This window comes from Squalius cephalus (assembly GCF_949319135.1).
Source record: "Squalius cephalus genome assembly, chromosome: 12".
In the NCBI taxonomy this organism is placed as follows: Eukaryota; Metazoa; Chordata; class Actinopteri; order Cypriniformes; family Leuciscidae; genus Squalius; species Squalius cephalus.
In genome coordinates this window covers 30,040,513-30,054,476 of record NC_137133.1, presented here as the reverse complement: position 1 = coordinate 30,054,476, position 13,964 = coordinate 30,040,513, and the positions used below count along the sequence as shown (strand labels likewise).

General features: G+C 37.0%; 1 protein-coding gene across 2 annotated transcripts in view; it reads left to right on the top strand.

Moving 5' to 3' along the window:
- Positions 1 to 13,964, top strand: part of nkain2 (sodium/potassium transporting ATPase interacting 2) — a gene marked incomplete at its 3' end in the record, with an annotated part of 155,370 nt that overhangs the window by 101,958 nt on the left and 39,448 nt on the right. For both annotated transcript variants that reach the window (XM_079889391.1, XM_079889392.1), the window contains exon 4: positions 10,784 to 10,984. In XM_079889391.1, the coding sequence (XP_079745517.1) occupies positions 10,784 to 10,984 (201 nt within the window). The remainder of the gene's footprint in view (positions 1 to 10,783; positions 10,985 to 13,964) is intronic.

Here is a 13,964-nt window from a genome sequence, read left to right as displayed (position 1 = left end):
GAGGTTGTTTGTGATGAAACTGCATTTTAAGACATGTTTGGTGATTGATGGCTGATGTTATAAATGCGGTGTTCAGAGTCTCCAGTCTGCAGTGAGGTAAACAGAAGAAAATAAATACTGTAACATACCGTTAATGCTTTCTTTCTGGAGACACAACACCATACTAAAACACTCACTAAAATTCACACAGAATGTGTGTTCCACTGCACCAATTTTGAATAGTTTTTCTATGCATTTTGTAAATGCGCTGATTATCTGCGCTGTGACCCTGCAACTAATCCAATTCCCGAACGAACGGCTCTTTTGAGCCGGTTCTTTTTAGTGAATCATAAACCGATAGCGCCACCTCTGTAATCCGATTCCCAAATGAATCCCATTAATGAGCCGGTCCTTTTAGTGATTTAAAAACTTTGTCACACCAGTGTATTCCATTTTCCCAAACAAATCCTTCTTATGAGCCAGCTTTTTTAGCCAGTCAAAAACATGCGGCGGCACCAGTATAGCCTGATTCCTGAATGAATCCCTTTTGTGAGATGGTTCATTTTAAGTGAATCAAAAACATACAGCGCAACCAGTGTTGTCCGATTACCGAATGAATCGCTCTTACACTCTTAAAAATAAAGGTTCTTTATTGGCATTGCTGGTTCATTGAAGAATATTTAAAGGGATAGTTCACTCTAAAATGAAAATTAAATCATTAAATAGGCTACATTATATTTTGGTGTGTTTTTTACCAAACTCTAGAGAACATATAGGTAGAGAACACTTTGAATATACAACACATGTCGCATGGGACCATTCTGTGATACTTTTGCCTCTGTGTGTAGTATTTTATTTAAGACAAAATCATTAGATTACAATTATGTCACCTCTGAAAACTGTACAAATACTTTTTGCAAGGATTGTTTTTAAAAATTACATTTCTTTTTGGTTTGCTATTCTGCTCTGTTGGAAATTTGGTAACTGATTGCTGAGGGCATAAAATTCAGTAAGAATTGCATTTCCAAATATTTCTTTCTCAAAGTGCTAAGCTGGAATCATTCAATTCATTACGATTTCCATCTCTACAGTAGTAGAAACTCAATTGTCCTTAGTTAAACACTATCTAAAGTGTGCACCTTGATCCATTTTGCGTGTGAGTTCAGGAGGAGATGAAGAAGACTCTCTGTCTGAGTGTCCCACCTCATCAAACCACTGTCCTCCGCAGGGGTCCACCTGATAGTGTGGCAGTATCAATGATTTCCTTAGCCTGGGTAACAAATGGGGCAGCCCTTGCTCCCCTACGCCTTCTATCTAAAAAGTGAATTACCTCTCTAATATCCAGCCTGCTCAGCCGATCAATATTGCGCCCGAGGAACTGATGAGCGGTGACTGGTTTGGAAGCTTCCTCCACCCCCCTCATGTTTTCTCTGTTTTCTTTCTTCTGTCTCAATTCTATCCCTCTCACGCAATGTGCTGAGGACCAGGTGTCAGAGGCTAATACCTCGATACTTTGATATATACAGTAGGCCATGGTACTAACATGGTATTCCAAGGTACTTAAAAAAATACCATGGTACTTTTTCTTTTGAATCTCAGGCTTTGTTCTCACTGTACCGAATTCTGATTTGATCTTTAAGAATGACTGCCAGTCAGATTGTCTGTAAGATTTTTTTAAAAGAAATTAATAGTTCTATTCAACAATTATGCAAAAGCTACTTTTTCATTGTTACAAAAGATTTCCATTTCACAATACATGCTGTTCTTTTCAATTATTTTTATTCATCAAATAATTCTGAAAAAAAGTTATTACAACAAATATTAAGAATTATGACTGATTTCAACATTGATATTAAAGGGTTAGTTCACCCAAAAATTTAAATGATCCCATAATTTACTCGCCCTCAAGCCATCCTAGGTGTATATGAGTTTCTTCTTTCAGCCAAAACACAATCAGAGTTATGTTAAAAAATATCCTGGCTCTTCCAAGCGCTATTATGAGAGTAAATGGTACCTGAGATTTTGAAGTCCAAAAAAGCGCATCCATCCATCATAAAAGTAATCCATACGGCTCTAGGGGGTTAATAAAGGCCTTCTGAAGCAAAGTGATGTGTTTTTGTAAAAAATACATCCATATTTATAACTTTATAAACTGTAATCACTGGCTTCTGGTAACGACCGTATGCGAGTCTAGTTCCGGCCGAAGAGTGAACTCTGACCCGATGCAAATCAGAATATTTGAATGATTTCTGAAGGATCATGTGACACTAAAGACTGGAGTAATGATGCTGAAAATTCAACTTGCCGTCACAGGAATAATTTACATTTTAAATGGTAAACAGTACAATATTACTATATTTACTGTATTGATCAAATAAATGCAGCCTTGGTGAGTATAAGAGACATCCTAGAAAAAAAGGGTAGCCTTACATTTTACAATGGTCTCATATACTGTATATATATCTTTTTTAATGTATATCAAAGCAAATCACAAATATATCTGTTTGAAAACCAAAACATAGCTTCTGTTTTTACACAAAAACCCTTGTGACTGAAACCAAAAGCTGTTTGTCGTAGTACAAGGCAGGTTTAGAAAGAAATGTGTCAAGTGAAGCTCCCATTTTTCAAGACAGTCTTCTTCCACCGCATCTAAATCTTTTCATTTTGTACATTTCAATGGCTATAACCAAGCTACACCTTTTGACTTTCAGCTGCTCTGCCAGGATTCAGATTCGGTTTTAGCGAAGGCGCCATGCTCTATCCCTGACATTTCTACGCGTGGCGCGGGCGTGCTTCACTCCAGTGCTAAATATGTAGTCATCGCACTGCAGTATTCATAAATATAAACAATCCTCCATCTGCTAACGCACATTTTCAAATGTCACATCTCGGCCTGTGACGGATGCATCTGCTTTCACTCCAAACATCTCTCTCCGAGGGACGAGAAAAGAAAGTCTGTCGATTAGCAACAGCTCCTTTTGGAGCGTCATGGCAGCATGCACTATTATTTTAGGAGCTCCAAATGAATTCAGTTCTGCTAAAAAGGATAATTTCATGCTCTTGTGGACAAACAAAACTCTTCTGCTGGCATAAAATATTTGTTGTGCATCCATCCATCCATCATAAACACGATGGATTCCTGTAATGGGCCCTTGTTTACATGGGAAGCTTTAGTAGAACCTAAGCCAGTGCCCTGAATCTCCTCGACAAGGTGTTTCTCAGTGCCGACGGTGACATCAGCAGAGACATCTGAGGTATGTGTTTTTCGCCTAGCAACAGTACAGGTGCTTAAAGGGCGTTTTCTCAGAGGACCTATTGAAAAATTGTATGAAAAAGCAAATAGTTCTGGATAATTCGTCTCAGTTATGTTTCAACTATCCCACTTTGTCTCAGATATTTCTCCAAAAAAATTGCTGATTGTTGACAGTAGGTGTATAGAATAAATTGTAAAAAAAAAAGTCTATATCTTGCATTTTTGACTTATGATTTAGATATAAACTCACAATTGTGAGTTATAAAGTCCAGTTCTGATGGGAAAAAAAGACATTTAGAGTTTATATAGAGTTTATATCTCACAATTCTGAGAAAAGAAGTCATAATTGCGAGTTTATATCATGCAGTTCTGAAGTCACGCAAGTCAATTGCAAGAAAAAAAGTCAGAATTGTGAGATAAAAAGTCTGCAAAAATATAAACAAAACAAATATGAATTCAGTGATGATGATTATGCTGATTAAAATGATGCACCTTTTGCTTTAGCTGTAGCACAGTTGGTTTTGCACATGTTCATTACACACGAAAGCTGTTGTGCTGGCAGGATGCAGGTACGAATCAGGTTTCCTATCTAACACTTACTTGTTCGCTATTGACTCTGTTCCAGAATCTTCCCACACAGGCAACATTTTAAGTCATTGCAAGCGTGCTTGCAATGTGAAGACTATTCCAAAGAGTAAGAAAAAAACTTTTTAGCTAGATTTTAGCCAAAATCTATGGCATCAGTTATATACTTTGCAGATAAGGGAATCCCAAAATGCATTGCAACCAGCAATGACCAATATTTTACCTGGAGTCAGGCTTTTCATCCATATTCCACACTAACCAATGAGAGTTCCAGCCTTCATTAACACAAATATTGGGTTGGTGTCCATGGACCTAAACACTTCTATTTCATTTTTTTTATGTTACATTTATTGCTGACCTCCCAGTGTGTCAATCTGCCGAGAGTAAACCTCCTTGTGAAGACAGCCAATTAGAGTGTGTGTGATGATCCGGACCCTTCTGCCGGTCCTGTGGTCATGCAATTGCTGTGACAATAACAGAGACTCCAGAAGTCAGCAGAGTGAGTGAGATCTGTATGCCAAGCAAATGTCATGTTTAACATGTCTTCTGATCTTTTAAACAACAAGAACAGACACCTGTAACCTGTTAGTGCCATATACATCTATTTCAAATATGATTCATACCGAAGAGATGTATACTATTTTTGTATTAATTGATTTCCTAAAATATTTAATTCATTGAATTAAATCAATATATGTTCATTTTAGGAAATTAATTAATTAATTAATTTATGTATTATAATTAATAATAATAAAATATATATAATACATTTAAATTATTTGTCAATATATTTATTAATTTGTTCATTAATTAATAATAATAATAATAATAATAACAATAAAACTAAATTAATTAAAGTAAATATGTATTTATCAATATATTAATTTAATTATTATTATTATTATTATTATTATTATATGGGAGTGTGTGCAGTGTTTTTCTTTTATTTTGTTGTAACTTACAGTATTTTAGCTTGTTTAAAGGTAGTTTATTTCATCATTCCTAAAACACTCTTTAATCACTGCTTCTTGTCACTTATTCTGTAATATGCCGGTCTTATAGGTGGAGTATTGTATATTCAAGCTATGGACATTTTAGCAAAGTTTTCCAGAGATTGAACATTTGAAGCTCCATGCTAATTGATAACCACTGGGTAAAAGGAGGCAGCAGGTTCACTATAAACTGGTTTTCCCTTGGTAATAAAACATAGCTGGAGCAACAAAGATGTTTAAGTACCTTTCTGAGGGCGAAAAATTCACATTCGTGTGACATTAAGCCATTAATATTTCGAACCACTTCTCACATGGTGACATCACTTCATAGCATGGATGAAGACACTGGATGCTGCGTTTGAGATATCTCGAAGTCATGTGGCATTATGGGAGTCCGGAATGCTTATTATCATCTTTGTGTAAACAACGCTTCTAGAAAAGAACAAACCATCTCAATTTCTCACTTTCTGATACTTTAGCCACTTCTACTAGGCTTGGCCTGTCTAAATAAATAAATAAAGTCTGTCCCTGGTAGTCTTAATCTTTCATTTTGTTCTGCCCCAGTCCAGATATCACGGTGTTAGCCTGAGGGAAATATTTCTGTAACTCTCGCCTGCAGAAACCCATTTACTGATGGATAGATGATTGACAGTCATCCTGGGGCCGAGCCTTCCCAACTTGATCCCCTCCAAACGCCCTCTGATTGCTTTCCGACAACAAACAATCCCTGATGATGGAGAATTATCCCAACACGACCACTGGGTTTTGTAAGCATAAATAAATTGCATGTGTAAGAAAGCTAGTGTGACTTCAAAACAAGGCCCTTTACTGTGGTGTTAGGAAGAGCATATATCATTCTTGGCCCTTTGGCTTTAAAGGATTAAATCACCCATACATAAAAGTTATGTCACCCTCATGTTGTTTTTATCAAAACTTATACAGCAATTTATCTTTTTGAATCATTTTTCCCACTGAATGGAATAGATATTATTTTATTTTCTTATTTTATTTCATTTGTGCATAGAAAATGGAGCAAACTTTGGCTTTGTTGAAAAACTCTTAAGTTTGATATAATTGCCTTAGCACACACTAATTATCAGCAAATATTATGTCTTTGATTTATTTCCTAAAGCACTGACTGTCCTCTGTGATTTAGTAATGGTAGGATGTTGTTCCAGCGGAAATGTTTTTATTAGAAACAGTAGGGGACATTCAGACGGTCATAATTTCTCTCAGTGTGTATATGTTCCTTTGTTCGTTGAGTAAATCAAATCTCTTGTTTCTAGTGGAACACCAGGGTTTTATCTGTAGTCAATATGCCTCTCTTGAATTTCATTTCACAGCATGACTATACAAATATGCTCGAGCGTAGTCGTAGGGTCAACAAATAGAAATCATGATTTGTTCCTTTGATCGGAATATGTTCATGAATCTTTATATTGAACTTGTATGAGGCTGATGGACCCAGACTATAGAGCTTTCTGCTGAAATATGCCACCTTTGTTTTCTTTTCATATACATTGATTCAGTGTTAAACTTGTCAATGAAACTACTGCAAATGCTTTTTTTATTTTACATTTACATTTTTCATTTACATGAATGCATTTGGCAAGCTCTTTTATCCAAAGTGACTTACTTTGCATTCAAAGCACACTTTTTGTCAATGCATGCTTTCCCTGAGAATCGAACCCACAACCTTAACGTTGTTGCACCATGCTCTGATTTATTATCATAAATCATTACAAAAAGTTTCTAGTTTTAAGTTTCTTCAGTCAGTTTTTTTATAAATGAATACAGAATAAAGAATGCACTACTTTTATTCAGCAAGGATGCTATAAATTGATCAAAAGACATTTATAATGTTACAAAAGATTTCTGTGTTTCTTGAACTCCAAATCGGCTCACTCCAAAGGATCACGTGACACTGAAGACTGGAGTAATGATGCTGAAAATGAATCTAAGAAGGATTGATGATGTATTGACTCATTATTTAAATTTGGTTCATTTTGAAAAAAGTTATTTAAAAAAAACAGTGTACCTTTACATTGTAATCAAATTTTAGAATATTGTGGTATTTTAATTACTGTATTTTTTATTAAAAACATAAAAAAAATATGTATTTATTTCAAATATACACTCTGGTGATTAATAGGGATGTTTTACTGTTTTGAGACATTACATCACAACAGTATCAAGCTACGGGATCCTAAATACAGTATGTTCTTTGTTTTGATTGGCCTAGCAGGGCATCAACTACTTCCTTTACCGCTGTCCACCATCACTCACTATAAAGCATGCTGGCACGTCGGCCCATAATTCCTATTGAAATACGGTCTCATCCATCTCCAGACACTGTCCTGACAACCCCTCACTGCCAGGCCTTCTTTCAGGCCGTCCTGTCGCGGTGACTCTGGCACGGAGAATAATGGAGGAGTGTTTGTCTGCGGGACCCCTGCCGCTTTGCAGATTGAAATGCTGATGTGTTGAGCAGTCTGTCCTGCTATTTGACTGCTGATGGATCGCGTTTATCCACTCTGCTGATGTTCATTACACCTGTTAGAGAGACAGGAAGCAACAGAGCGGGAGAGTGAGGCAACATGTACACTTTATTTAGCCCATGTCTTTCTCTTTCTGTGGTAAGAGAAAGAAGATGTCTGTCCCGCACATCTTGGGTCTAACTTGGCATTTCAAACTTTTTTAATGATAAGGGCCTTCAAATGAATAAACCCTTTGCAAGGGACCTCCTTCTAAAATATAAAGGCAACTATATATTTATCCTATTTAAAGGTAGGGTTGGCAATTTCGGAGATGCTAGCTAGCTTTGAAAGCTTAAGATCCCACCCTCCTATCAGAGCGCTCTCTAAAACCACGCCTCCTACAAAACACATGAACAGGCAACAGCCAGAGCAGAGTTTGAAAACAAACAAAATAGCATAATATTTTAGTCGACTAAAATCTAATGGGTTTAGTTCAATTGTAATGCATCAAGTAAGCATTTCTCAATAATTTCCAAACTGACATTTTGACACGATTTTTTTGTATTCGTCCATTCAAGCACGATTAGACGGGTCTCTTTCCCTGTTGTCACGCTTTTCCATATGTCTGCTCTTCTCTTTCTCCCAGACGTTTACATTTTTGAAAATTTTATGAGACATGCAGCAAGTGTATGATACCTTATGTCCCGCTGGGTTGATAAGCACGTTACAATTCAAATTTGCGCATCCAACACGCAGGACATCAGTTCTGAAAATCATCCCTCCCTAACATTTTCATCTTGTTTTTACTCATGGACGAAAATATCAATAGATGTTCGTCATAGTTTTTGACATTCAAAACCGGTTTTAATTTTGTTATCGTCTCGCTTCATCAGGGAAAAAATTTAACTGATGACGAAATTAACACTTACTGCATTTACATGTCTAAACGACCAACCTTTAATATTGCAGTTTATAAAGACATCATGCTGATTACAAAATAATACAATTGGCTTTTTATTTTAAATATAGCCTGAAGCCAAAGCAAAATGATTGAAAAAAAAAAATACAATGTGATACAATGTGAGTTTTTTTTTTTTAATTTTCAAAACGATTATACATTTTTAAAGTACATCTTGTTAAAAAAAAATTCTTACATTTTCCAGAGACCCCCTTGAATCTTTATACAGACCCTAAATATGTTGTATAGCAGTTAATTCCTTTAAAAAGTTTGAAGCCAAAGGCGTTTGTGTACTTTGTGTGCTTGGATGATACTGCATTCAGTCAAAGCTGTGATTCACTTTTTGCATCATGATGGCTATTTATGTCCGTCATTGGAGCGTGATACATGTGTTTCTGTAGACAAACAAGGCTTTGCCCTGCACTGCTGTAAAAGTGGTATTGATTCGGTGGAAACAAATCAATCCAACCATTCAGGTTCTTTGTATGTTTTAATAAGAAGCAAGGGTGCACTGAGGCCTCGGTTTGTATTCCACAGAACGAGAAGTGCTAAGCATCCCTCTAAGGAGGAACAGGGCTTATTCAGGGAGAGTAATTCAGAAGCCTTTTAGACGGCCAATGTCATTCTCACGCTGAGATAGACACTGCAGTGTGAGGTTGGGCAAGTCTTCAACAAAAATGTCTGCCGTTAGTGTGCGTTTTGAAATGGATTAAAAGTGCTTTATCACATCACCCACACTGGCTGGGCAAACAGTGAAGCCATTTACGGAGGCGGGTGAGTGATTGATCCTCCAGCGGCCTTTAAGAAAACATAATGGGGACTGTGACTTGGGGCCCTCGGATGATTCACTCTGCCTCAGAAAACGCTGGAGGCAAGTTTTCGACAAATGCTAAAGAGACACTTTTGTTAGCATGGATATTTGGTAGTTATTTCCTTTTGTTCTTAAAAATCAATATAATCAGGGGTTGTTTTTTTTTGTTTTTTTCTAAATAAAACAGATATATGCTGGATGTGGATGAATGGAAAGTTTAGCATTTATTTGATTATGTTTCTGGCTGTCACTTTATTGTGTCCTTGCTGAATAAAAGAATAAAAAATCTTACTGACCCAAAACTTTTGATTGGTAGTGCATACAGTATAGCTGCCGTTCTATGTGATAGAAAAAGGGTCAGTCATCTCAAATGATTGGAGCACTGATTGGACAAGAGTCTGTTTAACATGAGTCATCAAAATGGAAGAGAAAGACTAAACTGCAAATGCAAAAATCTTAAGTTCCGTTTTGTCAGTTTTTAGGAGTGCACTGGCATGTAGATGACCTCAAAGCTAAAAGACATGGAGTAAACTACACACAATTCTTATTTTTATTCCTTTTTTGCACTTCTTAAGAACTATACTCTTATATGCTGTTGTTGTTGTTTTCCCTCAGGAGGAAAATTACAGGAGGTTTCTACATGAATGGCTCGCTCAGTGCTAAGCTTCAACACTTGTAGGACCTAAAATCTGTCTTTAAAATACACAATCGCTGCTCTCTAGAGGGATTTCGTGGGGCATTCGGCGCGTGCATCACATTTATGCAGCTGTGCATCTGTAGGTGTTAGAGTAAGGGCTCTGTCTCTTTCTTTCTGCTTTGTGTCTAGGCTTGGCGTGTGTTTCTTGAGACTGATGGATTTGTTTGAATATGTTCTCATTGCATACTCAAAGGCAAAGCCCTGGTAAATAGTCCTCCGCTTGTGTAACTGGCATTCACTCAAATGACCCAGGATATTGCAAACACTTCAGTCGCCAGCTTGCGGATCATTAAGGCTGAAAAATGGCACACAAAAGTGAATTTGGAATTTGAGATATGTGATTTCTTTCACCACTTGATTGTGGAATTAATCTCATGCCACATTTATAAGTATGTGTTGGCTGGTTATTGCTCTGCGAGTCCCTTTGACGTCTCGCCACTTAAATAATTGTGCCTCAAAATGTTAAAAGCTTGAAACTGATTAATGATACAACAAAACACAAACCCTTCACTGGCTCCTAGAGATCCTATTTCCAGTGTGAGGCAATGTCTGACTTTGTAGATCATGGGTGTAAGTATTACTATAATCGCAAGCCAGAATATATGATCGTTTTAACATAAACTAATGAATGAAATCATGCGTTTCTATTGGTTATAATTTAAGGTTTCTTACTGGGGAGAAATCCATCGCTCTCTTAGCCGCCATTAAACAAGAGTGGACTGGATTTAGCATGATTGAAATATCCCGGAGTGCTTGTTATTTGACCTACATTGTTAAATAAGTCTGCGTTCAGAGTATTACATCTCGTAAGCTTGAATACATAATTAAAATTATTTGATTGCCGGGAAATGGACTAACTTTACCGTAAAAGCAAGTGCTTGGATGATGATCTTTGGCATTTGTTCTAAATATATACTCATATCTCTGGTGCCATTCTACTTTTGTATGGTGACACAGAAGCATATAGAGTGTTAACATTTCAATTGAATGTTGGTATAGCATCTCTTATGACTCATTTTTCTCTCCTGCAGGACACAGACCTGATTATGACCTTTAACATCTCCATGCATCGCACCTGGTGGATGGAGAACGGCCCGGGGTGCAGGGTGACCCCCGTGACCCCTCCTCCCTCCTGGGCCCCGGAGGACCATCGCTACATCAGCATCGCCGGCTGCCTGCTGGAGTACCAGTATGTGGAGGTGGCCCACAGTTCCTTGCAGATTATCCTGGCTGTGAGTAATCCTTTACAGGGCTTTTCTTTCCTTTTGCTGTGCTTGTGATCGCGGCTTCTGGTATTAAATATGTATTTACGGTCCTTTGTTACATGTCTCTTCTGATTGGTCGATCGTGAAATTCTACGATTAAATATTAGTGTACGCTGACAGCTAGACTATATAATTGACTGTTACCAAGGATGAGAAGCTCTGCTTTAGAGTGTGGAAAATTCGGCAGTCGTCGGCGCAGTACATTTGTTTTTGTCTGTTTAAAAGAAAACCAGTTGATTACACCAAGTCTGTAAATATCGGTTCAGGAAATGCTTCAGAGTATGAGAAGCATCGAGCAGTTTGGCCGAGCTCCAGTGCTGATATTGCTTGAATGCGGGTTGTTAATAGGAGCTCAGCATGCTACCTTCCTTCGAGTCTTTATTCTTTATCTCTTCCATTACTTGCGACACCTGCCTCTACTCCCCCCTTCCACAATCAGCGTCTCTAATGCAATAGTGAAGTGAACCCCCTCCAATGTGGATTCAGCAATTCTCTGATTACAAGCCTGTACAATACTCTCCCTCAGCTTTCATTCTCATACAGCGAAATCTAATTTCAAACATGTTTTTTTTTTCCCAACGCAACATGAAATTAAATTTGACCCTGTTTACTGCATGATTCATCAGTCCACATTATTTTGTTTTCATAATCTAACTGTAATATCCTTCGATTTCTTACAAAAAGACATTTGTTTTCTTTTGATGTAACCAAGGCCGCCGGGGCAAGGAAAAATGTGAAGCAGTAATATCAGAGCCTGCTTTTTTTATAGAAATATTGTGTTTCACTTTGAAAGGTATCATTTACAGATGTTAAATGGGTAGTTGACATGAAATTTCAAATAGCAACTGCAGTATCATGCGGTATGACATTCTATACATCATCTGTTTTAAACAGGATTTGTTTCTCAGTCTTGTGTAATTGTTATGTATACAGACCACATTTTATACCGTTTTTATTTAAATTGGGAGACACATTAAATATTTCTACTTAAGGAGCTAAATTGTGGTCATAAATTGTTCAAATCTGGACAATTGGTGACCATCGTCAGCACCTAAATTATGATATCATGTTATCAACATAAAGAATTTAGGTTAAAATGATGTATTGCCCCTTATTATCCCATACAGTATACTGTACGAGAAAATAAATGTCCTGTAATTGGTCACCATTTTTTCCCCCACAGTTTTTAAGTTTTTGACCTTTTTACCACCTTTTAGCTAATGAAATATACATTAATGAATCTCTTAATTAATGAATTATTTTTAAACATCTTTTTTGCCCTCACTTCTTCATTTGTAATGGTCCTGCTGTGAGACAAATTCATTTTTATACAAATACTACAAATAGTCAATGTACTCTCTCAATTAATATGAGCTCATTTGTTTTATCTACAGTTATTTATTTGAAATGTAATAAAGATGCTATGCAAATAAAATTATTAATTTTATATTATAATTATATTATGTTTTTTATAGTAATATAATGCAGTTAATATATATATATATATATATATATATATATATATATATATATATATATATATATATATATTATAATGATGACACACACACACACACACACACACACACACACATATATATATATATATATATATACACTCAACTAAAGGATTATTAGGAACACCTGTTCAATTTCTCATTAATGCAATTATCTAATCAACCAATCACATGGCAGTTGCTTCAATGCATTTAGGGGTGTGGTCCTGGTCAAGACAATCTTCTGAACTCCAAACTGAATGTCAGAATGGGAAAGAAAGGTGATTTAAGCAATTTTGAGCGTGGCATGTTTGTTGGTGCCAGACGGGCCGGTCTGAGTATTTCACAATCTGCTCAGTTACTGGGATTTTCACGCACAACCATTTCTAGGGTTTACAAAGAATGGTGTGAAAAGGGAAAAACATCCAGTATGCGGCAGTCCTGTGGGCGAAAATGCCTTGTTGATGCTAGAGGTCAGAGGAGAATGGGCCGACTGATTCAAGCTGATAGAAGAGCAACTTTGACTGAAATAACCACTCGTTACAACCGAGGTATGCAGCAAAGCATTTGTGAAGCCACAACACGCACAACCTTGAGGCGGATGGGCTACAACAGCAGAAGACCCCACCGGGTACCACTCATCTCCACTACAAATAGGAAAAAGAGGCTACAATTTGCACAAGCTCACCAAAATTGGACAGTTGAAGACTGGAAAAATGTTGCCTGGTCTGATGAGTCTCGATTTCTGTTGAGACATTCAGATGGTAGAGTCAGAATTTGGCGTAAACAGAATGAGAACATGGATCCATCATGCCTTGTTACCACTGTGCAGGCTGGTGGTGGTGGTGTAATGGTGTGGGGGATGTTTTCTTGGCACACTTTAGGCCCCTTAGTGCCAATTGGGCATCGTTTAAATGCCACGGCCTACCTGAGCATTGTTTCTGACCATGTCCATCCCTTTATGACCACCATGTACCCATCCTCTGATGGCTACTTCCAGCAGGATAATGCACCATGTCACAAAGCTCGAATCATTTCAAATTGGTTTCTTGAACATAACAATGAGTTCACTGTACTAAAATGGCCCCCACAGTCACCAGATCTCAACCCAATAGAGCATCTTTGAGATGTGGTGGAACGGGAGCTTCGTGCCCTGGATGTGCATCCCACAAATCTCCATCAACTGCAAGATGCTATCCTATCAATATGGGCCAACATTTCTAAAGAATGCTTTCAGCACCTTGTTGAATCAATGCCACGTAGAATTAAGGCAGTTCTGAAGGCGAAAGGGGGTCAAACACAGTATTAGTATGGTGTTCCTAATAATCCTTTAGGTGAGTGTATATATATAATAATTATAATAATTACAAATGTATTATTGTTATTTTATTATTATTATTATTATTATTATTATTAAAAATTAGCTAAATCTTTTTTATATAGTTTTAGAT